General features: G+C 45.7%; 1 protein-coding gene across 2 annotated transcripts in view; it reads right to left on the reverse strand.

Moving 5' to 3' along the window:
• Nucleotides 1-860: 860 nt before the first annotated feature.
• PARM1 (prostate androgen-regulated mucin-like protein 1) overlaps nucleotides 861-26,067 on the reverse strand; it is a 110,674-nt gene continuing 85,467 nt past the window's right edge. Inside the window, exons 3-4 of one of the 2 annotated variants that reach the window (XM_027058355.2) lie at nucleotides 18,415-18,493; nucleotides 861-5,029 (exon numbers count right to left, since the gene is read on the reverse strand). In XM_027058355.2, the coding sequence (XP_026914156.2) occupies nucleotides 4,945-5,029; nucleotides 18,415-18,493 (164 nt within the window). In that variant the 3' untranslated portion in view covers nucleotides 861-4,944. The remainder of the gene's footprint in view (nucleotides 5,030-18,414; nucleotides 18,494-26,067) is intronic. The other variant, XM_053217251.1, reaches the window with a different exon arrangement.

Consider the following 26,067-nt stretch of genomic DNA (forward strand, 5'->3'; position numbering starts at 1 on the left):
TATAGGAAAATATATTGATGGGGACCCAATAACTCATAATATGTAAACACCTCCCGTTAGGCCGTTTCTTTCCATGCACGTTCAACGTGCTTTCTGACTGGTTCTGTTCAGACAAGCTTGGTTGGAATCATGGACTGGTTACTTGCTTTTGTGCCCATGGAGGGCCTCAAAAAAATGGCCGAATCATCAACAGGAAAGGGTCTGTTTGATGTCTGGTCCTGTTTTTTCATCTAGACTCTTCCCAGTCAACCCTCCACGTCGTGCCACTGGAAACCAGGCACCTAACCTTATGAAATCTGACCTTAAGTTTCACATCATCGAATCAACTTGCTCTAGCTTACAGGTGGCTCCGTTCCTCTCCTGTGTTGCAAAGTGCATGCATCTTGTTGCCATTCTTCTCCTCAGAATCAGAATAATCTTTGGTTAGCTTCTGAGGGTTGATGGTCTATTCTGAATGATTGAAATTGCTTGCTATTTAACTGTCAGGATGGGTATGATGGACTTAATTTTTTTGAAGGAGAGCCAGCAAGCATCAAATGTACTTGCTGATGTCAAATATGCCTTAATAAGACTTGAGTTTGTCTCACTGCCTACTTACTGAACCAAAGTGTTTATTCTTACATCTACTTTCTAAGACGTGGTGTATTGTTAAGAGCAAAATCACTCCTTAGAAAGTTTCGTTTCTGACACTCTTCAATTCTGTTTCAAGATCAGAGAAGCCTTCCTGCCGTGCAGAAAATGCTATTTATTGATGTGGGGTAGATTTTCTTTAAGAACAAGTCAAGGCTACTTAACATGAGCAGAGCGACTCAATGGCTTGAATAACAAAACATATCAAAATGTGAATCACTACTGTCAGATGCAGGCTTTTAACAACTTTAATTGATATAATTAGTATGCAATATGTCTTACAACAAATGTAGGTACAATGACATCAAATATCAAAGAAGTTGCACATCTTTCCATCTTTTAAGTGATGTTGGCTAACTCACCCCAAGAAAGCAAGCTGGCATGGGTCTTCTGGTTAGCACTATTACCAGTATCAACTAATGCTTTAAAATCAAAGTTGAAATGGTACATTCATTTGCCAACAGGAGGTTAAAGGCAAAGAAGGTGAATCAGTGAATCAACGTGCAAATCAACACGGCCCAGTTGCAAAATTCATTTCCCACCCGTGAGGGTTTGAACCATGCACCCTTGCAAGCAAGACGAAGGGCAAACAGATGACTTCAAACCAGAATCAACTCCGTAAAGAACCCAGAACAACTTCGGGGTGGTGAAGGCCAGAGGTCTACCGCTGTTAGTGCTCAGGTATCTGTACTGTGTTACCCTAACCTCCTGGATCCTAACTCAGTAGTCCGGGAGACCTATGTCCTGGGACATCTTTTCATTTGGAGACAGAAACCATTCTGGTCCTGGGCACAGCTAACCCTGCAGTCAGTCAGCAGCACGGGGGGTAGCTCATAGCTGTGACAGCTGCCTGATGTGGCTACGATAACAGCTGTCGCTTGATAGATGTAAGTGAAAATAACACACCAGTATCACAACAAACAAGAAACTGAAACTGAGATCCCTTATATATATCTGCATAATACTTTAAATGTCCATAAATATCTTTTCTCCAGAAACTGAAAACACTAGACATCGTTTCATTAATCCTCACAACACGTTTGTGAGGTAGTGTGGGGTGAGGTCAATGTAAAAGCAACACCCTCATTTAAGAAATGAAGACAGACATCCAGGGAGGGCAAGAGACTTCACTGGGGCCAGGAGAAAAGAAGACAAAGTTGGATCCCACTGTTCATCATTTGCAATCTGTGGTTTCGAAGAGGCTGCTTGCCTCCCTCCTGCTCTGACATTCTATCGCTTTATTGACCTAGTCCTATTCCTGGAAGGAATGTGGTTGCTTTAGATCCGCTGAAGCTATTTGCCTTGGGTAGACCTGAACAGACTCTCTGATGTCTAGGCATCAATTATCAGCATGTATTTCAGGGGTGTGTGTGTGTGTGTGTGTATGTTAAGCAACCTATGTTGAATACAGTTGTTCAAATTCTTTGGCCAACTCAGAAAAAAAATGCACTTGGCAAAATAAGGTTCAACCTATGGTAGTTTATACTGACATAACACGGAGTGTTCGAGTTTTTATGGGAAGCTGTCACCTTGCTGAACAGATCTTCCTGAGGTCCAGATCTCTCCCTTTGCCATAAGGATTTGGAAAGTAACAGGAGCAACAAACCCACCAATCGCTCTTGAACAACAGAAGACTTTGGTTAGGACAGATGTTACTGAGTCTGTGGTTCATAACTGGTCAGCTTTTCCTGGGAAGAGGTTGGTCCCTCTGACCCAGCATAATGACTGACCCAGTATTTATCCAGAAGAGCACCGCTTTGAAGGTGTTTCATGGACAGTTTGTCAAAATGTTTGTGGAGGGAGAAAATAAAAGGGATATCCTGTTTTTACTGAATTGTCCTTTGCTAAACTGAGAGCCTCTAGGCTTTATAAAGGGCATAAGAGTAGGGAAGAGAGACAACTATTCAGGCCCATCACGGCCAGAGGGGGCACCACTGGTCATCCCTGGCCATTTTTCTGAGAATGTCCACTTTTTTTTTTTTTTAAATCAGAGATACCAGAATTCTTGGCACTCTACTTCTCATTACCTAGTCCTATTGTAAAATACCTCTGGGGGTTGCTCATTCTCCTTTGATATGGAAGGAATTTAAGAATAATTTCTTCGCAGGGGCGTCTGTGTGGCTCAGTTGGTTGAGCATCCAACTTCGGCTCAGGTCATGATCTCACGGTTCGTGAGTTCGAGCCCCGCATCGGGCTCTGTGCTGACAGCTCAGAGCCTGGATCCTGCTTCGAGTTCTGTGTCTCTGCCCTTCACATGCTCACGCTCTGTCTCTCTCTCTCTCTCTCTCAAAAATGAAATAAACATTAAATTGTTAATAAGAAGAATAATTTCTTTGCAGAGTGTGGGATGGCAAGCTGTGGAAAGTGGAACCCTCCTGGCAACTGTGAATAGCGTGGCAACAATGGTTTTCATGTCAGTACTTGCTGGACCACAGCGAGTGACAGGTTGACCTGAGGGTCAAGTTTCTGGAAACCAAACAGAGCCATGGCAGCAGGTCCGAGTTTAGAAAGAAAAACTGCTCCCATTTCAAGTTCTTTAAAACACTGTGGGACAACAGAACACATTCTGAAACAGGGCCCAATTTATGTTTCCCAAACCATGGAAGTTTCCCACTCCAATCAGGACATGAGATGCCATTTGCTAACATCAGGTGTTACGGGAGGATAGAGTTTGAGCCATGAAATAAAGCTATCTAGGGAACACACAGAAATACACAGCCAGCCACGCATGCCAAAACAATCCATAAGCCAACAAACTACTTTTTAGATAACAATTTAACAAATTGTTTCATTTAATTAAAAAGAAAAAATACTACTACTCTGGCAGTGTCCTGTTTTGTTAATGATGGGCATTTCAGTAACTCATGGTTTCTCCATAATATTGACATTTGGGGCCAGATGATTCTTTGTTGCAGTGGGCTAGCCCGTGCCCTGTAGGTTGTTTAGTGGATCTGTGGCCCCTACCTACTAGGAACACCAAGTTGTGACACTCAAAAAAATGTCACAAGACATTTTTAAATGTTTCCTGGGGGACGCAAAATTGTCTGCCGGTTGAGAACCCCTGCAATAAATGGGTATATGCAAACATGATCGGTTCCTTCTCAAAATTCAAGTTGTAGGGTCTTAAGACTGTATACCTAAGAGTGCTCATTAATTAAAGGGCAGAATTAGTGAGGTAAGTGTATGGGAAGAATGCACGGATTACTCATGGTGTCTGTTTCCTATGGAATTGCCTCCCTGAACAACTGCATATAGACTAATGCCTTTACCCTTAAAAAAAAAAAAAAAGTTTACAGCCATTAACCAACAGACCGGAAGGCAGTGGACCAGCTGTTTCATGGGTATAAAGCAAGGATTCCAGACGCCCCTCCAAGCAGTGGATGACTCAGTTATTGAGGGCCGATTCCTAGTTTCCTTAACGCGGCACTCAGTGCTTGTCTGCTCCCAGCCTGCCCTCCCAGCCTCCCCCACTGCCCCACCGCACGCTCACTCGCACACACGCTCCCCCTTTCTCTCCGATAACTAAACTCATGTCACAGCCCTCTCCCACGGAGAGCCTGGGGGCCGCGATCCCAGCCGCAGCCGACTAGAATGAGCATCCTTAGCAGAGATGGGTGGCCTGGAGGGGAGAACAGATAAGAGGGCACGCTGAGCTCTGACAGCAACATGCTACTGTCCTTCGGCTTGCTGGCCTCCTCCAGGTCACCTTCTAGTTTCCTCTTCCATTAATGAGGCAGTGAAGAAGCCGGGATCCAGCTTGTAGAGCCAAGCAGGCATCCTGTCAGATACAACTAGGTAAAAACAGATTAAAAAGGAATCCGAGCAGCCCCTGCTTCCTCACTTGCAGGGCGAAATCCTCCCAGTACTCATTTCCTTGCCCCTCACTGAGATTTAATAGAATTTCCTAAATAAAAGTATAAGAAATGCCACAAACAAGAAGTCCCTCCCAAAGTAACCCCCCCCCCCCACCCCCGACACAAAACAACTCAATCCCTGGCCCTCAGTCCCTCTTCCAGTGGATCCTGTGGTGGGTCCAGAAGCCTCCACCACGGTGGTCTGGCCTGTGGCTCCGGCTCCAGGCTGGCCCATTTTGGCTGCAGATAAGCCTCCACTCACCTTAAAACAAAGATTCTTTTTGTACCAGAAAGGGGAAGTTACAGCAGCCAGAGGAGAGGGAGGAAAACAAAACAACCAAACCAACAAAACAGGGCTTAAGATTGTCGCGCGATGCGCATCAGGTACTTGTATTAATTCTACTGGGAAAGCACTTATAAATAAAGAACAGTTATTTCTCATCCCAGCCATGTTCCTTCGTTAGGAGTCGTCGTACAGAGGGTTGTTGTAGTTTCCCCAGGATCCGTAGTCGTGATCATCCAGAAGCCTTCCGTAGGAGGAATGCCTGGTGGGAGGAGGAGAAGGCTGTGGTTATTTGGAGAAGTTGGCCGTCTGGGGCTAGCCGACAGCGGCCCGACAGCCTGAGCAGGGGAGGCCTCCAGGGCCCTCACGAGGGGAGACAGGATGCTTGCACCCACCAGCCGTGGAAGCCTCAGTCCACAAACCCCTGGAAGTTACCACCTGGGAACTGCTCACCTGCTCACCTGGGAACCCAGCTGGCACCTTCCACTGAGACCAGCTGGGTCCTTGTCCCTCTCCTTGACCTCCAGTGCTAGAGAAGGAGGGGGACCCATTCCTATGGTTACTTAATAAGAAGTAATGGCAAAGGGAATGTTGCATTCGGGCATTTCACTTAAGTCCTGGACTCAGTTTCCCCGGAAATAATAATGACACCACTGTTCCTCTCTCCACCCCTCCTGACCAGCATATAGTGTTTTACAATCTACAAAATGCTTCTGTGTTCCATTCGTACTTGAGGGTCCTCAAAATAAGGCCAGGGACCAGGTATTGCTTATTTTTCTGCTGGGGAAAATTTCTCCCTCAGAGCTGTTGACTGACGTGTACAAAGTCACCCAACTGAGCTATGAATCAGATTCCTACTTCCTGGATCCCGAGCTCTGACCTCAGCTTCCCAGAGTCTGATTAGCACCCCTCATTCTGGGAACCTGTCTCACAATCAATATTATTTCTACAAGAAACTGAAATCAGATAGTGATCACTCCTCTGTTTAAAACCTCAGAGTGGCGGGGCGCCTGCATGGCTAAGTTGGTTAAGCATCTGACTTTGGCTCAGGTCATGATCTTGAGGTTCATGAGTTCGAGCCCCACATCAGGCTGTCTGTCGTCTGTTGTTGGCACAGAGCCTGCTTTGGATCCTCTGTCTCCCTCTCTCTCTGCCTCACTCTGTCCCTCCCCAGCTTGTGCTCTCAAACAAAAATAAACATTTAAAAAACAAAAAACCAACAACCTTGGAGTGGGTCCTCATCTCATAGAGTAAAAGCCAAAGTTATTACAACAGTGTTCAAAGCCCTTCGGGATCTGTCCCCTGTTACTTTTCTGAGCACATCAGCTACTACTCCAGTCCTTCTCGCTCTTTCTGCTCCAACCATGCCTCCCTGCTCCTTCCCATCATGTCTGGCACCCTCCTGCCTCAGGGCCTTTGCATGTACCATTCCCTCAGCTTGGAACAGCTGTCCTCCAGGTGTCCACACAGTTCATTCCTTCATCTCTATCAAATCTTTGCACAAATGTCACCTTTCCAGTGAAGCCTTCCTTAAGAGTTCTATTTAACTTGCAATTCCCACCCCCCCAGAACCCCTGGCTTGATTTTCTCATAGGACTCATCACCTTCTCACACACTATATAATTTACTTGTTTATTTTGTTATTGCCGCCTCCCTTGATGAAACTGTAAATAGGGATGAGCCTACTGTGTTTGTTCTTAGCACCGTCTCCAAAACCTCGAAGAATATCCAGCACATAATAAGTCCTTAATAACTGTTTGTGGAAGAAACAGTGATTGGAAATAAACTACATCCCAAAAAGCCAATCTGTTCCCAAGACAGAAGCTTCCCAGGGAGGATTATCATCATTTTATGGCTAAAACTAATGTCAGGACTGGGAGAACACCACAAAATGAAACATAAGAGTGGTTCTGAGGTTCGTGCTAGTGTGTGAATTATCACACCTGGCCACTGGAAATCATGTCTGCTATATATAGGACACACAAATGTGGCCCCCCCACTTCCCTCCCCCCAATTTTTTTCTCGGCTCAACGTGAAAAGTGAACAAAATGAAAATACAATCTGAAAGGCACAGAAAGCGTGCGTTACACTTACATCTCTGGCTACCATAATTGCTGTCGCTCTTCTATATGGTGTTTACATATACCAGGGATTTGAAAAGAGAAGATCTGTTGCAAAGAGCCAGGCCCTTGCTGAATTCGTTTTGAGATTCTTAGACCTCAAAATTCTGAGAGCTGGCTCAGCTCACCCAGCTGATGCACATGGAAATTTGAGAATGTTCCACCTGGAAATTTGAGAATGTTCCACCATGTGCTTTGTTTCCCCTAACGGCCCACACTCATTTCTGTAGGTGTGAGAAGGAAAGAGACCAGAAATAACACCACGTTGGATCTGATGGACAGGGATTAAGGGAGGCCAGTTTTGGTAAACAAGGTCACAGGCCATGCGTCGCCAACACCTCCCCCACACTTAACACCTCCAGCCTCAAATCCTTCAATGGGACGGTTGAGAAATGGAAGCTATAGAATGAACTAGTAAAAACCTCAGGATTATAGGACTGGAGCTCAGCCTAGATTTCAGCATGACTTACTGTTACACGCCTGGCCAACATCTACCTAATAAACTTGCTCCGATATTGATAGGGTACTCCTGCCTCGCCTTTGTATGGTAATATAACATCTCGCAGCATTTTACATCTACCATATAATTTTATTCCCATAAAGTATCAGTTGGGTCAATAGATGCATGTCCTTGAATATGTTTTTAAACCCCTGTTTATTCATCTATAAAATGGAGAAACTTAAAATGTGTTCGAGCTGGTGGGAGGACTAAATGAGGTAATGCATATAAAAGGCCTGGCACATAGTAAATGCACAGTAAATGTTGGCCAGTATCGCTGTTTAATTTTTATTATAATGAAACTTACACAAGCACACAGCAAATAGTGGAAAAGGGCACTGAGTGAAAAGCAAGCCTCCTTCCCACCAAGAACTCCTGAAACTACACTCCAGGCATAGTTAAAAAACCCGTTTCTGATATTATTGTTATTTGAATTAAAAAAAAAAAATTGTGCTGGAGTGGGGCCAGAGGATTAAAACTCTCTCGGTCATCAGGTTTTACTGCTTATCGTTATTTTCAGGCAAGACTATTTGATCAGAGCCTCCCTGAACCTGCTGTTTTATAAGAGACATTCACGACATCAATACTAGGAAAATAAAAGCAAAAGATAGATCTTTACTTTCATTTTTCTTTGCTTTCTCATTGGAATGAACAGGGAGTTGAATAAATTACCAATAAATAAGGAAAGTGAAGCAAGAGATAGAGATAAGCCATAAGTGGGAATGTACTGAACTTGTAGCTTGTTTCAATATATTAACAAGGCTAAACAAGAAGAATTGGGTGTGCTGGGATCCCAGCCAGGTTTGGATAAACCGTATAATACTGTAGAGAGAGAAAGACAAACACATTTGTGTGTGTGTGTGTGTGTGTGTGTGTGTGAGAGAGAGAGAGAGAGACAGAGAGAAGAAAAGAGAGAGAGGGGTAAGAGGAGAACAATGACCCTTTTAAACTATCTCTCTAGGTCAGAACTTCTTAGATCATGCACGTTTTAGATGGAAATCGGGAGGCTTCAGATCGGTACTCGTGGCGTCCAAGAGGTGAAAACAATCTCACTTTCAAGATTAGGAAGGTGAGGCTTAAGAAACCTATGCGACTCTGTCCACGTGATTTAATTGTAGAGCTGGTACTGAAACTTGGTCTCCTGGCCCTGTTCTGCAACACCACTTCACCTAATTTCACTCCGAATAGCAGTCTGTACGAATGTCACCGCTGTCAGGTCGAGGCGGTTTTCTTTACTCAACTTCCTGAAGACTGGTACCATTCAACATAGCTGCATTTTCTAACTGCTGTGCTTTGGCTCCCTTAGATGGTAAACCTCTTGGGGGCAGCCTACATCTTACCTTCCTTTGAATTTTCTGGACATCTAGTATGTTGCTCTTACTGCGGTGGCTCTTTCATAAATATTTGATGACGAGTGCTTACATCAGGTACAGATAAATAGTGTATATGGAGTTTGCTTGGTCAATACGAGCAGGGATTAGTCTGGCCCGCGGCAATTCATCGTACAGTGTAACCGCGGCAAAGTGAAAATATTATTAAAGAATACAAAGGGTCAAAGCCATCACTTTGACCTTAATTGTAGGGAGAGGAAAGAGAAGTATAGCTAAATTTCTCTCATGCAGTGATGTGGCTTCAAAGCACCCAGCACCGTGCTCACAAGCCCTGTGAATCAACGGCACTCTGCTGTCAGTGCCCTTTTGCGGTACTGTGTGGTTTAGGGAGCTAACAGCAGAACTCGGGGAGGACAAAACAGGGAGTGATTTATGTTAAGCCCTGGCTTTGCGGCTTCCTTCTCAAATGACTTGGCTCTAACAGGAAGCAGCCCTTCCTACTCCCCTCCTCCCTAACTGCTGATGCCTTGTGACAACTGGTACCTGTGGTGGTGACGTTGGTGGTTTGAGGCCTTTTCCACAACTGCAAAATGGTACCTATTTTAAGACAACTGTAGCATCAGTACTTAATGGAACTCCATTGTCTTTGGAAATGAATGAGGTGTTTTACTTGTGCTGAAACAAACTTATTTTAGATCTACCCTATGACCCAGCAATAGCACTGCTAGGAATTTGCCCAAGGGATACAGGAGTGCTGATGCATAGGGGCACTTGTACCCCAATGTTTATAGCAGCATTTTCAACAATAGCCAAATTATGGAAAGAGCCTAAATGTCCATCAACTGATGAACGGATAAAGAAATTGTGGTTTATATACACAATGGAGTACTACAGGGCAATGAGAAAGAACGAAATATGGCCTTTTGTAGCAACGTGGATGGAACTGGAGAGTGTGATGCTAAGTGAAAGAAGTCATACAGAGAAAGACAGATACTATATGTTTTCACTCTTATGTGGATCCTGAGAAACTGAACAGAAGACTGTGGAGGAGGGGAAGGAAAAAAAAAGTTAAGAGAGGGGGGAGGCAAACCATAACAGACACTTAAAAACTGAGAACAAACTGAGGGTCGATGGGGGGTGGGAGGGAAGGGAGGGTGGGTGATGGGTACTGAGGAGGGCACCTGTTGGGATGAGCACTGGGTGCCGTATGGAAACCAATTTGACAATAAATTTCATATTAAAAAAAAAGGGAAGAAAACACATTCCCCTTTGTAAGAATCAACCCCAGTTCTCAATGAAGGGTCCAGCTTTGTTTATTGTGATACCTCCCAAAGTTCTCACCTCTTTAGTCGAGGAGTAAGTCTTGCCATTCAATTGTTAGCTCTTATTATGTGCTAAGAAGAAGAGATGTAAAGATGAAAAAGATATGGCTTAGTGCTGGGAAAACACAGCCTAACCTGCCGCTCATTAGTCATTGGTAATTAAGCCTTCAGACTCTTATCATCCATTTGCAAAGCCAGTTCGGTGCAGCTGCCACTGTCTCCTTTGTTTCTGTTGGTGGCTTTCTCTGATTGTCATTTCCCTGACTGGCTCCTTTCATTTCAGTAGTCACTGAAACCTTACGATCTATTAGGCCCGATTCTGGAGCTGGGAGAACGGCCACGATCCCTGTCCTAAGGGACTTTACAATCTCCTGGGGGCCGACACAATAAATAAGACATGAAAAATAATAGGACGAATGGTAATATGTGCAACAGAAGACAACAAAGCAATGAAGGGGAATGAGGAGTTCCAAACGTGAGGTGGGGACTGTAACCACGAATATGGTTGGTGATCAGAAAAGGTCTCACTAAAATGACATTTGAACGGACAGGTAAACCAGGTGTGGGATGGGCCATGTGAAGGCCCACCAGGAACTGCACAGGCAGAGAGAACAGGAGTGCAGAGGCTCTGAGGAAGGAGCAAACAACACATCTGTGTGGTAGCTACTGAACTACGATTGTTTCAAAATAGATTATTTATTGGAATGATTTTGGATTTATAGAAAAAATGCAAGGATGGTACAAAGAATTCACATATGGCCCCCACCCAGCTTCCCTTGATATTGACCTCTTATTTAGCCAAGGTGCATTTGTCGAAACCAGGGAATTAGCATTGTCAGCTATAGTTTTGGAGCCGAGAAAAACTGTGACTCTTAGGGGTAGATTTATTTGCCCACAGTTCCTGAAGCAAGTTAGTGGCAGAATGAGTATTCTAATTTAGGAATCAGTTTCTGCCTTTGTACTAAAATCCCAATAATGGAAACATTCCAAACATTGATTTTCAAGGTGTTCTTCCCATGGTCTGGGTTTCTTTTAAAGGGCAGCTGTTTTAAATTTATCTTTAAGTAATGACCTCTACTGGGGCGCATGGGTGGCTCAGTCAATTGAGTGTTCAACTCTGGTCATGATCTCAGAGTAGTGGGATCCAGCCCCACATCGGGCTCCACACTGAGCGTGGAACCCACTTGGGATTCTCTCTCTCTCTCTCTCTCTCTCTCTCTCTGCCCCCACCACTTGTACGTGCTCTCTCTAAGATAAATTTTTTTTTAAAAAATAACCTTTACTTTGAAGGAGTAGATGAAATTTATTTTTTATTTTAAAATTATCTGCCAGTATCATACTGGCAGGCTCTCATCACTTGTTTATTTGTAAACAAGTTCAGAATCAGGAGGTCACTAACGAAGTGTATGGTTTCAGAGATTCCCAGAGCTTCCCCTCCTCTAAATCTAGTTTCCCTTTATTTGGAATAAATGAACACTGCCCATTGCACCCTAACTTTCCTATCCAGAATTATTCACTCAGCAGGAACTGTTTATAAAACAATTATTACATGTCAAGTACTGCCAGGGGCTTTCTATCCTTCTAGTGGAGGAGACCGACCAAGAATACAACGATTCCAGGACAGGGAACGGAGTGGTACAAAGGAGAGGTGTGCAGCTAGGAACTCACCCTGGAGAGGGTGGGAGGGAGGCTTCCCAGAGAGGGTCTCTTTTGAGATAGACAACCTGGAATTAGGCAGATAAAAGAGAGGTGAGCCAAACACCTGTGCCCGAGGGATCAACCTGTCCAAAGTAGCCAAGACATGAACCAGCGGGGGCATTGTATCTAGAATGTGTGTGTGTCTGGTGTGTTGGAGATGGGGGTAGATCAGGGTCACTCAAAGTATGGTTCTCACACCCAGCGGCACTGGCCTCACCTGTGAGCTGCCACACGGAATCAGAACCTATGGGGACCAGCCCCAGGAAACCACGGTGGTGCTTTTTTTGTTTTTGTTTTGCGGGGGGAATGTCTTGAAATTTATTTATTCTAAAGACCCATGAATAACAGATATAGGAACGGGGACAATGGTCACAAGGAAGACACTTGAAGAAGAAAAAGCGATGAAATGATTATATAAATGAGTTCAGACAGAAATACAAATTTTTCCAATCATAAACATTTTTATAGATTGGTAATTTCTTTTCTTTCTTTTTTAAGTTTATTTATTTGAGAGAAAGAGAGATAAAGAGAGACAGCAAGCATGAGTGGGGGAGGGACAGAGAGAGGAGAGACAGAATCCTAAGCAGGCTCCACACAGTCAGCGTGGAGCCTGACACGGGGCTCGATCCCATGAACCATGAGCTCATGACCTGAGCTGAAATCAAGAGTCAGACGCTTAACTGAGCCACACAGGCACCCCTAGGTTGCTATTTTCTAATCTTACATGTTTTCTCAGATTGGTATTAGCCTAGAGGTGGATTAAATTGGTTGCTAAGCTTAAATATGCTGATTTAGAACATGACAATGAGCTGCCTAATGTCCATCAAAGGCTTTTTTCCTGTTTAGCAGACAGACAAGGAGCGCCTAACTTTGCTTAGATAAGCCATGGACACATCCTGGGGATAAAATACAGGGTACTAAATTAATTTTCATTTTCATTTAAGACCGACTTCCTTCATGAAGACTCTGTCTAGTATCACCTCTGAACATCTTCCCCTTTTTTTGAACTTCCGTCAAATAAGGTTGAACATTACTAAACTGGGTTTAGGGGAACATTTAGGAGGCATTGCTAACATTGCTGGGCGATCACATGAAAAGGAACCGTGTTTTTAATTACCCCCCCCCCCATTGATTCTTATGCACATTAAAATCTCAGAACCACCGAGGTACAGAATCAAGTCAGTCAGACTTACAGAATGCCAAAAGCTGATCCAAAAAAAGTCAACCCGCAAGTAACAGATTCTAGGAGACCTTAGACTTTATGGCTGGGCCCTACTCTTCAAACCTACCAACATCCAAAAGGAATCCCGTTGTATAAAATGTGGCCACTGAAAGACTTCCAGCAAGACAGGTGACTTCTAAGAGAATGCCCTGTCGTGTCTCTAAATCAAGATCACATTTATTTTTGTGACGGGAACAGCCCCTGTTGTCCATGTGGGTTACCCACACCTAATTATAGCAGCATCCACATTGCTGGCGATAGCAGATACGGTCTCCTGCACAGGGGATTATCTCGTGGCAGAACAGCTTTGAGCCAATTTAAACACAGCAAACCCGACTTACCTCGTTCTTCAATCATCACTAATTAAAGCCACCCTTCTGCAAGAGGCAGGCAGGGCTCTTGCTTCCTTTTAAAGTTGCAAACAGGCCCTGAGATCAAGAGTGCTCAGAGATGGTTTCTGATTATGAACATGTAACGTGGATGCAACCGCACGGGCGTTTAGAAGAAGCACAACTGAAACCGCCAAGTGGAACACGGAAGTCTGTACATCGGCGTGTAATTGGAAAACGGAGCTGCTGTGTCATCTTCCCCCCTTCTCCTCTCCCCTCTCCTTTGATCCCTGCCTACCCAATGGGACTGTTGGCCGCTACCGTTCTACCGAGCACCTAAGTAGTAAACGCTGCATTAACAACCATTACAGTGACAGGACGTCGTCCTTCCATCGTGCTCACTTGAACCCGGTGCTGAAGGTTTCTCTCTGGTACAATTTAATCCTCATACCAATTCCGAGCTATGTACTAGGTATTAGTAGTAGTTAGGTAGTTGTATTACCTAACCTGAGTTAGGTATTAGTACTATACTACTGATATAACTATATACGGTTATAGAATACAAAACTGATCACAAAGTGCGTAATACATTTGCGCTAGAGCACATGTTCTTAACCACCCTGCTGCACGGTCTTTGCAGGTGCCGTACGTTCATCACTCCATTTCATCTTCAAAAGAACCTTGAAAGAAGGGTGTTATCCACTCGATGTTTGCACATGAAGAAATTCAGGATCAGGGAGGTTATCATTTGTCCAAGGCCACTTAAATAGTAAGTAAAAGGGTCAGTGCTGAACTTGACTGCAAAGCCCACGTTCCTCCCTCCACACGATGCCACTGCAAGCTAAAATGCGGGGTCGGTAATAGAGAAGAGCCCTGCAAGGTTCAGGGCAGCTCATTTTTACGTCGCTTCCAAAAGTGGCTTAGATTACAGAAAGAGATGGTTCCCTAGGCGGGGGGTATTGTGACAAAACTAGAGGTCATGGGTCCCTGAAGGACAGGAGTGTGGAAAGAGATGGCTGAATTTACCAACGCCTTCAGAGAGAATTAAGATTTAGGAAAAGGGGCAACTACTGAGCCACCGCTGGCAGAGCTGACAGGACGTGCCCCTCGTCTGGTTGTGAGGCTGCCCTTTGAGGCAGACACTTCTTTTGCATTTGCAGGGACACTGGCTGGGCCAGGGTGATAGCCCGTGGTCACACGCCAGCAACTAATGGTTCCCTCACGGGCTGTGATTTCAGTCACTTTCCGCCCAAGCCAAGTGAGCTGAAAGACCACAGAAAACAGACCGCTTGTCATGTTCTATTTCTCAGAAATCGGGGATGATAGAAATGGAATAAACTTCCAACCAAGGAAAAACCCGCCCTTAGGTATACACACACACATGCATGCACACAGGCAGGCCCCCATGCACACACGCACACACACGTACACACACACATTTGTCGATTTAGCCAAATGTATTTTTGATGAATGATCAGTGGGGCTTTCCAAGAATCTGGCACAACAACACTTGAAGCGCTTTTAGCCCAGCCTTAAGATGCACGAGGGCTCTTAACCTCCTTATGTTATCATTTTGCCAAAATAATTAACAGAGCAGCAGAAAGGGGTTTTCCTTAGGGGGTTTCTAAAGAGGGGTCTGATCACTTTACCCATCCTTAAATGTGTAGTCCCAAAGATAAATAACAACCTCAAACCTATACCACTGGGACTTTTCTACATTTAAGACGGAGGGCCTACACGGGGAGGGAAGCCATGACGAATTCAGTGTAATCATTCATTGAGTTCACCTCGTGTTGAGAATGCCCGGAGAAGATACACTTTAAATTTTTAAAATAAAACGTGACGCAATTTTAATCAGCACTCATTAGAACCAATTTTTATGACCTGCTAGCAAAATATTCCAAACACAGTACATTCTGCGATGGGAGCACTGTGTCTCATCACTGATGGGACCCCAGTGCTAGAAGGGTAACTGGCACACCGCTAATGCTCACAAACTAGAATGCACCTGTTCCGCTGAGAGCCCTTCCCGCTGACAACTTTGATGATGATGGTGATGATGATGGCAGTGCTAGGTACCTGGGAAGCCAGGTCCATTAATTTTCCCAACAACGCTACCAAGTAGTTAATACCGTGGCCCTTATTTTTACGGGGGAGGGAGAAGTGAGGGCTCGTGAAGCTCCGTGACACTTTCAGGTCACACCAGAGCCTGCTAAGAAGTGGCAGAGTGTGGATTCAAACCGAGGTCTCCCTGCTTCTGGAGTCTGAATTCTTTTTTTTAAGGTTATTTATTGATTTTGAGAGAGAGAGAGAGACAGAGAACATGAGTGGGGAAGGGGCAGAGAGAGAGAAAGAGAGAGATTCCCAAGCAGGCTCCACACTGTCAGCACAGAGGCCGATGTGGGGCTCGAACCCATGAACTGTGAAATCACGACCTGAGCCGAGGTCAAGAGCCAGACTCCTAACCGACTGAGCCACCCAGGAGCCCCTGGAGTCTAATTTTTAATCATGGTTCTAGACTGCCTGTCTGTAGTCAGTGGTTTGAGACAGTAATCTTGAATTCTCGCCTGGAGTCAAGATGAAGAGTCTTTAGATTCTTTCAAGATCCTTTTTGGCAAGTGCATGGCGAGAGAGAGTGTTTTATTTCACTCCACATTCCAGTGGACGTCACACTTTTTGTGACACAGCCCTTAAGAAACTCACCACTGTGACAACAAAATGGTTCTCAAATTTACCCTTTTCTCAAAGTTCCTTTTCTGCCTCCTCCCACCCCAACACAGAGAAACTGGCTACAAAGAGGGAATGAGGTCCCCAGACTAGTTCATAAAAGCCAACTTAACTCAGAATTAAAATGGTGTATCTGCAGTGATAAACTAGTAAGGAAACCAGCTGGAAAAGAGTACCATTTAGTAAGATATAATTCATAAAGTTAAGTTTTCTGGTCAAGGAAATACAGACTTAATGGAGAAAAAAGATTTTTTAAACTACGAAGGAGACAAAGATGCTTTTATAAAGGCTTTTAGACACAGGTGACGCTGGCCCTTTAATTCCAATTTCTCTTTGAAACTTGGCTTTCCTGTGCTTTGTACCTTAGATACAGGTGATAGTACCAGGCGCTCTCATATTTAACACCATCGTTCGATTGATCCTGTGCACAATTTAGAACAAAAGATGGAGGGAGATAACAGGGCAAGAGGAACAGAAGGGCACCTGGGTGGCTCAGTCGGTTAAGCGTCCTGAGTTTGGCTCAGGTCACGATCTCACAGTTTGTGAGTTTGAGCCCCATACTGGGCTCTGTGCTGACTGCGTGGAGCCTGCTTGGGATTCCGTCTCCCTCTCTCTCTCTCTCTCTGCCCCTCCCCTGTGCTCTCTCTTTCTCTCTCAAAAATGAATAAATTAACATTTAAAAAAAAGGGAAAGAGGCGGGAGAGTTGGTGAGTGTTGGTTTGGGCTGGGGTGGCCAGGGGAAATGAGACAGGGCAGCCACGGAGACACGTGAAGTGTGATAGAGATGATAAATGAAGTCCGTGAGATCCACGGAGGCAAGCAGGCCAGGAGGGAAGCCCCGGATGTGCACCTCTTGAGGAAGAAGCACAGCTGAGGAGAAGAAAAACCAGTGAGGAGTGTACATGTGTGTGCACGGCAGTGCCTGAGTGTCTAGGTATTCTTTTTTATTTTGTTTTTTTAAATTTTTTAACATTTGCTTATTATTGAGAGACAGAGAGAGACAGAACATGAGCATGGGAGGGGCAGAGAGAGGGGGAGACACAGGATCCGAAGCAGGCTCCAGGCTCTGAGCTGTCAGCACAGAGCCTGACGCGGGGCACGAACTCACAAACCGCGAGATCGTGACCTGAGCCAAAGTCGGACGCTCAACAGTGTGTCTAGACAGTGATTAACAGCCAGGACAAAAGTAATGAGGCACTTAGATAGTAAAGAACAAGGGCACCAAACTGGAAAGGAAGCCTTCTGGAAGATGTGATGTGAAAGCTTTGCATGAGAGGCAGCTAGAAGAAAAGCCTTCAGGGAGGGGGACCAGCCAGAGCCAAGGGCCTGGAGAGAAAAAGAGCCTGGCATAGTCTGTAAGAATTGGGCAGACAGCCAGCGCACCTGTGGCTCTGTGGTTAGGAGGGAGACGTGTCATGAGTGAGAAGAGGTAAGGCAGGCCCCTCGAATGACCTTGAAGGTCAAGCTGAAGGGTTAGAACTTAACTCTCAGTGCAGGGGGAAGCCACTGGGGGCTTTTAAGGGAGGGAGCACCAGGGCCACCATAAAGATGGCTCCAGCTGTTGAGAAGAGAATGGGTTGGAGGTCAGAGAGGGGCTGTTCTCACCATGGCTGCACGTGCCCTTCTGTCCCTTATTAGAGGCACCGCACAGACTGGCATGGCGAATAAGACTGTCGCTTGCCATCAGGCATGTTTTCGCCGTGAGGACCCTCGGTGTAAGTCATGTGGTTTTGAGCCGTTGGGATTTCACAAAGCAGGAGACAACAAAAGTGGGCGCTCATAGTCTACTGCAAGTTTCTATTTGACTAGGGCAAGTAAAACCTCAGCTACCATCTGTGATCACCTTCATTTCATAAAAGAGGAGATATTTTGAAACCAAAGATAGGACATAATCTCAGAGGGGAAAACCCCATTTTATAGAGAATACACTACACTTTCCATGTATTTTCAACATTTTTGCTTTAGAACCCGTGAAAACCTCCTTATCGACCGGGTACAGAGCCACACATCAGTGTTCCGTACGTCGATATTCAGGAACCACTGAGCTCACACCTCTACCCACTTCACAAGTGAGGAACCTGAGGTCCAGGAGGCAAGTGGCCTTCTCAGGGTAAAGGGGGTAGTTAAGGGCAGAGGGCCAAGGCTTCAGCCTCCTGACTACAGGTTCATTCTTGTCCCGTTACGTCATCGTGCCACGTATTTATTCTGCTTATTTATTCTGCTTTGCCAACATTCAGATACTGTACCATCTATTCTGGTCCAATGTGTAGTGCACCGGCCACTTTTACTTCCCTGCCAGGATTTCCAAGAACTAAGTACGTATCAGGAAACAAGCACTCAGCAATCCAGCTCTAATGGAATCCTTTTCTTCATAAAGAAGAAAGTGTGGTGCGTCTCACCTGATCTTCAGATACGCTGCAACTCCGAACACCAACAATACCACGGCAATGACAGTCACCGTAATGGCGGCGATGCTGCCTGTGGAGGAGGAGAGGCACAGAGAGAGATGAAGGAAGGGCATTCATTTCAGATCAGTCTGCACAGAAGTCAGAGCTAGCATGAAACCCAGGATCTTAATTCTGTCACCAAAATGCTTCTCATTCTAGGAGAGATTTGTTAAATGACCAACACTATTAAGACCTTTTGGCTGGTCCGGAGTTCTGGAAACAAGTCAACAGTAACATTTTTTGCTTTAAGGATGACACAACCTGTTGCTGTTGCTATTGGTGTTTGCGGGGATTTTCGGGGACTCTTGTCTCAAATCTCCTGACACCCTGTTTCCTTCTTCTATAGGCTCGGGCTCCTCTTTCTATCCCTTGTGAAATCATGGGAGGCTTAGGGTGTTTTATTCAAGGGTCACTACAAAGTAATGTGGTTGGTTTTTAAATAAGCCAGACCCACACAGCCGGATCAGTAGTGTCTGCTTCAAAAGGATCACCTTGGTAGGATTAGCGCTCATTTTAATGATGCCATCAGATCATGTTTTAAAACTCCGTCTTGGAAAGTGTGTCAAACTTTCATCCTTGAAAGGTGAATTCGGTTTTGTGGAGAGTAAAGTCAAGTTTGGTGTAAAAATAAGGTCAAGTCTGATAGGTAACACCACTTTCTGTGTATAGAAATAACCAGAGGTAATTATAAAGTAACATGAACGTTTCATTGTGTAGTTTGAAATCTGGCTCCAAAGGCAACTATTAATGAGCCGCTAAAAAACCCTTTGAGCACGTAGCCTTATGAGAATAGCCACACTGCTTCCAAGTATTACGACTTTGGAGCACAATGCTCTTTTTGTGTGAGCTTTGGATTGTGATGTATATACTTCAGTTTTGTTTCACCTGGGAAATGCCAAGAATCAATTGGGCTCTTGTCCCCTAATAATTAAAGTGACTTTTTTTCGATGCTAAAGCTGGTGTTAGGGACCCCATCAGTCCACTGAGAAACTATTTACCACTGCAACCAATGCATGGGGCCCTTCGTCACACTGGAAAGAGCATCAGGGATCGGGAGTCCGAATATGTAGATCCAAGTGTGGCCCCATCGCGGTTAGCTGCGTATGTAGCACGGGTTATTTAGGTAACACCGACTTGGCATGCCCATCCCCTGCAGCAACCGAGAGAGAAGAGCTGCTCCACCCCCCACACAACTTGAGGAGGGATTAAATGAGGAGCCATGCGCGCCAAGCCCAAGTCTTATCCAAAGCGTACCGTCCTGCACCGGTGCCCATCTGTCGTGTACTGGACCTCAAAGGTGATGGATCTGCCCCACGCTTTTGGAGATTTACCGTTTGTAGGTTATTTTGCCATTTCTCCTTTTATTCCTTTCCCTCTCTTATGAATGCCTTTTGTATATTGTTCTTATTAGACCTTTCCACCAAAGGAATGAGAGCAGAGCTAAGAAGCACATCAGTCTACTTACTTATTAACTCTTTATTAACTCCCCAAAAGCTCTGGGTGAAAGAAAGCTACATCAAACATCCACGCGCTGCTGGTTATGTCTCTCAAAGGGAGCCAAGGAGGTCCGCTGCTAACCCTGAGGCTAAGACCAGAGCTTGACGTGTCTACACAGACTGACCACATTCCACCGTTTCAGAGTTGCCACACGTGTGGACGCTCACATGCCTACCTCCTTGCTGCTGGAATCCTTCAGAGCCAGCTTAGTACAATTATCAGGTTAATCCTTTTCCCCTTGTTACTACTGTAAAGATAGAACTGTGGCACGGAATGGTCCAATGTACAGATCGGATCGAGTAGAGAGAGTTCAAGGTCAGATCCCCTTATGGAAAACTTCCACTCCTCCTCTGAAAGGCTGCACTTGGCTTTGCGGCCTCCAAACTGTGCTGAAATTAGAACAATTCAAAGTTCACGGAAGCCTCTTAACAGCTCTTTTAAAAGAGCTTGTGAAATGAGGATTATGACTGCAAGGTAAGGTGCTGGGGGCCTTTCAAGACTCACAGAGATACAGTGGTTGCAATTAGGAGCAGTTGAAACACTGACCTTTAAATTTAATTTGCCCCTTTCAAAAAAATGGGAAAAGAGACAAAATAGAGTTGATTTCTGAGACGACTCTTTCTTGCTCCCGCAGAGTTTAATGCAGGAAACTGTAGGTTTGACCTTTTTCAGAGTTTCTTTCCTAACCCTAGGCAGTTGGATCTCCTCCAAATCCATGATTTACTGGATATATTTATGTATCGCCTCTCTCCAGAGATAAATCAGGCAGTTCCCCAAGTCAAGTGCCGTTCTCAAAAAAATGGCAAGCGACAGAGTGACCCTCTGCCCCTCTAAGTGGCTGCTGGCCGTCTAGCTCTCGAAGCCCCGATCCTCAAATGGGGCTCTCAAGGTCATCCCACCTTGTTCACAAGAGGGCAGCCCCTGCGACCAGAGCTGCGATTAGCAGGTGATTTTCCCCCTGCTGGGCTCTTGAGGGCAGCTGGGCAAAGGGGCCCTTCTGAGGGTTGATCCTGCTCCACATGAGGTAGAATAGGTCGTACTTCAATATCTGGACCACTTATCAACTGTTCTGCCACCCGCTGGCTCTCCTCACAGGGTGCCAACCAAGGGAGCAAGGGTCCTCTGAAAGTCTATCTCTATCAGGCCCCGAGCCTAGGAGGTCTTGTGTGGCAAGCCTGCTCTGCCCCCCACAGCAGCTACCTTCTGAAGCAGTGAAGCAGCGGGGAACCTCATCCTGGGAAGTTCCGCACCTTGGGGCATCATGGTTCCAGCGTAATGGGTTGCTGAGCCAACATTAGCACAACTTTTATGGTAACTGAAAAGGCTTGATTTCCTCCTGGTGAAAACAAATGTCACTTCCCCCAGAGTTCTGTTTAAACCAAACTGGAATTTCCCTTCTCCTCCTACTGAGTCTTTTTTCAAGGAGGGGCAGGGAGAGAGAAGAGGAGGAAGGTGTGGCCGGCCAGGGAAGGCTTTGCCCATTGAGGAAGGTATGGGCACTTGTGGGCAGGGTGCTGTGAGTGGGGGATGGGGAGGAGGCTGGCATTTCACTTCCTCCTTACTGGGGTTTGCCAGTTACCGACTGGGTGTGACTCATGCTGTAAAGCCCTGGAGCCAGAAGGAATTAGAGAGAATTGGAGGAAACTTATCTGTATATTTTACAAGCTGAGACGCAAGAATATTCCACTGTGCTAGCACATTCCACTGTGCCAACATGTTCGGCCTGACCAGAGGGTTGCTGAAGATCCACGCAAAGCCTCCTTGAAAACTGGGCCTCTCTGGAGGCTGGGATTTCTCAGGGTGCCATTTTGCCACTTTCACAACTCAGAACAAAAATAAACAAGCTAAAGGACAACCATAGTTGTCTCTGCACGCAGGTTACTTTGGGCCAGGACGTGCCCAGAGCCTTACGGCCATCAGGTCTCTTAAGTCTCTTTAGGAGACGAGTGGAATTATCCCCACTTTATGGATGAGAAAGTTAGGGCTCAGGGAAATGAAGAGCTTGGTTCAGATCTTACAGTTTGATAAATGGTTACACTAACATCTGAACCCGGACTATTTCATCGCATGCTTTGTATTTGTAATCACTAATATACACGTTACGTCCACTGGCCCTTCTCTTAGCTTGGCCAGCTCCTTCTCTTTCCTCATGACCTAACTAAATATCAACCCTTCCGAGCGGCTTTCTTGACACCCCCACACGAATTACCACGTTACTGTGGGTTCTCAACTCTTCGTGTCCGCTTCTTTCAAATGCTGTGTGTTGCATTTATAAGCTTCCCCAGGCAGGTTCTAACCATATTCATCTCTTCCTCTTTTTCCTGCCCTCTCAACCCCAGATGCAGTCTCTAGTCCATAGTGGGTACTTGACTCATTTATTTAATGCTGAATGACGAAATGTAATGTTGGCAAAAAAAGAGAGAGAGAGAGAGAGAGAGAGAACTGGCAGTTTTGGAGCCCCATCACTGTGCTGAGAAAGTTCCCAAGCAGCAGGTTTTCTGTCTACCCATCTTGGAATCCCCTGCCCCAGGTCTTACCTGATTATCTACATGAATGACTCTATAGCCATGGTCCAACCCCTGCATCATGAGCTTGTGAGTGCCCATGGAGGACGGAGCTGGAGGAGTTATTTGGGGAACAGCCATCCAAACAGAGTCAGATGACATCCTTGAAGTAGGCAGAGCAAGCTCCCAGAAGGCTATGCTCCTGGTCAGACCTGGCACTCCAGGAGGCAGGCTGTTCCGGAGGTCATCACTTGCCCTGCTTTGAGTCTGTTCTGTGCCCCGTGCTGTCCTGGAATAAACTATGGCATCATTTTAAGGGGTCTTTCTCCTCACACCTGGTACTCACGCAACAGGCATGTCCCTTTCTTGATCACACTCCTACTAGTCCTTCACGGACACAGAAGTCTTCATACTCTGAAGGGACTCCGCTCCTATCCCAACTAACCCCTCACCCCACTTGACCTAAAGAAGCCCACCTGTCTTAAACGTTCCTCTGGGGACTTTTCTTGTTGAAGGATTTTCTCTTTTCCCCACTTTAAACGTGGAAGAAATGTTTCATATGAAATATTCAGCAGGATACTTGTCAATCCTATGGAGGATGGGAATATTAGGATATAGCAGGGCAAACCCGAACAACCTCTCGAAGAGCCTTCCCAGGCTCTTTAAAGGAGCTGCCATCGCTCTGAGAGCGCAGGAGGTGACAACGGGCAGCTCCTGGGTGACGAAGGTGAGCTGTCCGCAGGCGACTCCTGAACAATGTTTTCCTTGGAAATGCAACAACCGGCTTATTTAGACTGCACTCGTAAGTATTTTGACCAACTTCCTGGGTATGTGTGTGCACGTCTGATCTATTTTGAGAAGTCTGTAACAGACCTTTGGCTGTTTTTAAATATTCTTGCTCTTTTCTTTCCTTTTCCTGGTCCAGAGGGTAGGTAAGACATGGAGAAGAGGAGCAGGTGACCACTTCAGAGTGTGGCGGCCTCTCCAGTCAGGGTCACCAGAGGAAAGGAACATCTTTTCTCAAAGGAGTTCTTCCTCTATAAACACAGGTGTCTGCGCATGTGCTGGAGGAGGGGCGTGGGTAGCGAGTGGGGGAGAGGCTGCAGTGCAAGACCTCCGTGTGTGCCCGATTATACTAGGAAAAGTTCCTCCAGCAATAGTCTCCTATCACACCTCTATCCTCCCAACAACAGCGATAACAGTAATAAACAACACTAAAAATGATGGTGACTGACACTTTCTTGTTATTGGCTCTGGGCCGGGCACTGTTCTATGAGCTTCACTTACTCGAATTCATGTCATTCTCGTGAGAACTTCGTAAGGCAGGTGCTCTCATTATTTTCTTCTTACAGATGGGGAAACCAAGGCACAGAAAAACTAAGGGCGGGGAGGCGCAGAGTTGATCATTAGAATTGCTGGGACCCCAGCACAGGTTGCGGAGTCCATGTTGCTTGGGGCTGGGCTCTCCTGACACCCCGGGCTGCAGCAGTTAAGTGTGAGTCCACCTGGGGGTTAACTGGTGGCCCTGGCACCTCCTCTGCCCGCTGTCGCTGTCCGGGAACCAGGTCCTAACTCACGGCTGTGTGGCGTTTTGCGTCCTCCTGTAGGTACTGGTGAAGTTGGTCAAAGCTCTGCAATTCAGAATACTTGTAGGCAGGACTAGTTAGAAGCAGACAATAGTCACAGAACAGCGACCTAATAAGTCCATGTCCTTGGTTTCCAGCATGTGTCGGGGTCCAGAAGAATCGCTGAGATCACTGCCCAGTGCTATTCACCGCAGCATACCAAGTCACCAGGGGTAGCTGGCAACTGCAATTCACGCTGGTGTGTGTGTGTGTGTGTGTGGGCGCGCCTGTGTGTGTAGGATGTGCTATGGGGGAGAGAAGGGAAAAAGAAAATCTCAGTTTTTGGATACTCTCACCCCAGTGGGTCCTAATTTTACCATTACTGAAGGCCACTTGGACTTTGGACCTTGAATTCTGCTTGGATTTCACTTCTGTCTCCCCCCCCCCACCCCGTTCACTCTGTCCCACAACAGGGGAAGCTAAGCTTATCTCACTCTGATCCCAAATCAATCCCATGAGTTTCTCTTGAATAAGCTGCATGGGTTCCTCTGAGCTAAGGTGTTGCCGGGTGTGGAGAAGCAACAGGCAAGGCTGTGAGGTTTCACTTCCCAGTTGCAGAGACATGTGTCAGGCTCGGGAACCACACTGGGAAGCGTAGGATTGGATGGATAGGCAGGTAGGTAGTTATGGGGGGAGGTGTATGGTACCGAATTCTGTATTTCAGTCTCTAACTTGGGGATGTCTATAAAAGTTGGAACCTTGGGGAGACATGGGAATGAGGCTGTTCTTTGAAGGATGGACAGGACTCGAATAGACAGTGATGAAGGTTTGAGTCTGGGGCCAGGTAGAGGGAGAATAGACACCTAACATTTCTAGGCTGGACATTTAGCACTGAGTCTGGAGACAGAAGCACCTCAACTGGTGTCCTTAAGTAAAAAATGGCATATTCCTTGTCCTCTCCATTTCACAGGAATATTGCGATGGGGGTGCTTTGTAAATCAGCACAAATGAAGGGGACTGTTGCGATCTTTACAGAGCCCAGCCCCTTGACTTTAGGGTTCAGGAGTCCTAAGTACTGAGGGGTTCACTGAGTAACTTACCCAAGGTCACCCAATTTACAGTGGTGACAAAACCAAAGTCACACTCTACATAAAAGGATATAATGGAAATTAATAGGGATCATGAAATGGTTGGTATTTGGGACCAAATCATGGAGTATACTCAAAGTCAGACATGGTGTTTGGGGACACCGTGACAGTATGGGGAATGGGGACCATGGAAGCGTTTTGGGCAGAGGGATGATTTGGAATAACCTTCTCCAAAATCCAGTCTTCTCTTAGAACTCCTCCCCAATGACGTCTGTTCATCTTGAGCGCTCGTTTTCTAAATATTTGTCCTTTTACTTACCATGGCACCATTTTTTAAAGTTTATTTATTTATTTTGAGAGAAAGAGAGAGCACAAGTAGGGGAGGAACAGAGAGAGAGGGAGAGAGAGAGAATCCCAAGCAAGCTCCACACGGTCAGTGCAGAGTCCAACGCGGGGCTTGAACCCACAAACCGTGAGATCATGACCTGAACCGAAATCAAGAGTTGGACGCTTCACCGACTGAGCCACCCAAGTGCCCCCAGCATGGCACCATTTAATAAACTTATTCTAGTATATAGCTAATACTGACACGTGTGGTTATGGGTAGTTATGCACACACACCCAAGATAAAGACGAGATATGGTATTATACTAATGGTTTTATGTGAGCACGTTCTTTCTGCTCTCTCTAGACTGAAAATCCCTTAAAGCCAGAGATACCAAATACATTTCTTTATTTGTCTAGGCCCAAAGTAAGAAATTCATAAAATATACAATTGCTTCTGAAAGCGTAGCTGTTTTTAAAATTGGACTTTATTAGCAGCTATGATGCAAATATGGAGCTCCCTTATAAGGCATACAGCTTGCACGCGAATATGCTACAGAAATGTTTTTAATTAGCAAAACCTACATTTCCCTCCGTAAGTTAGTCCTGCTCCCCCATGCCCCATGC

The sequence above is a fragment of the Acinonyx jubatus genome, chromosome B1 (genome assembly GCF_027475565.1).
Source record: "Acinonyx jubatus isolate Ajub_Pintada_27869175 chromosome B1, VMU_Ajub_asm_v1.0, whole genome shotgun sequence".
Lineage (NCBI taxonomy): Eukaryota > Metazoa > Chordata > Mammalia > Carnivora > Felidae > Acinonyx > Acinonyx jubatus.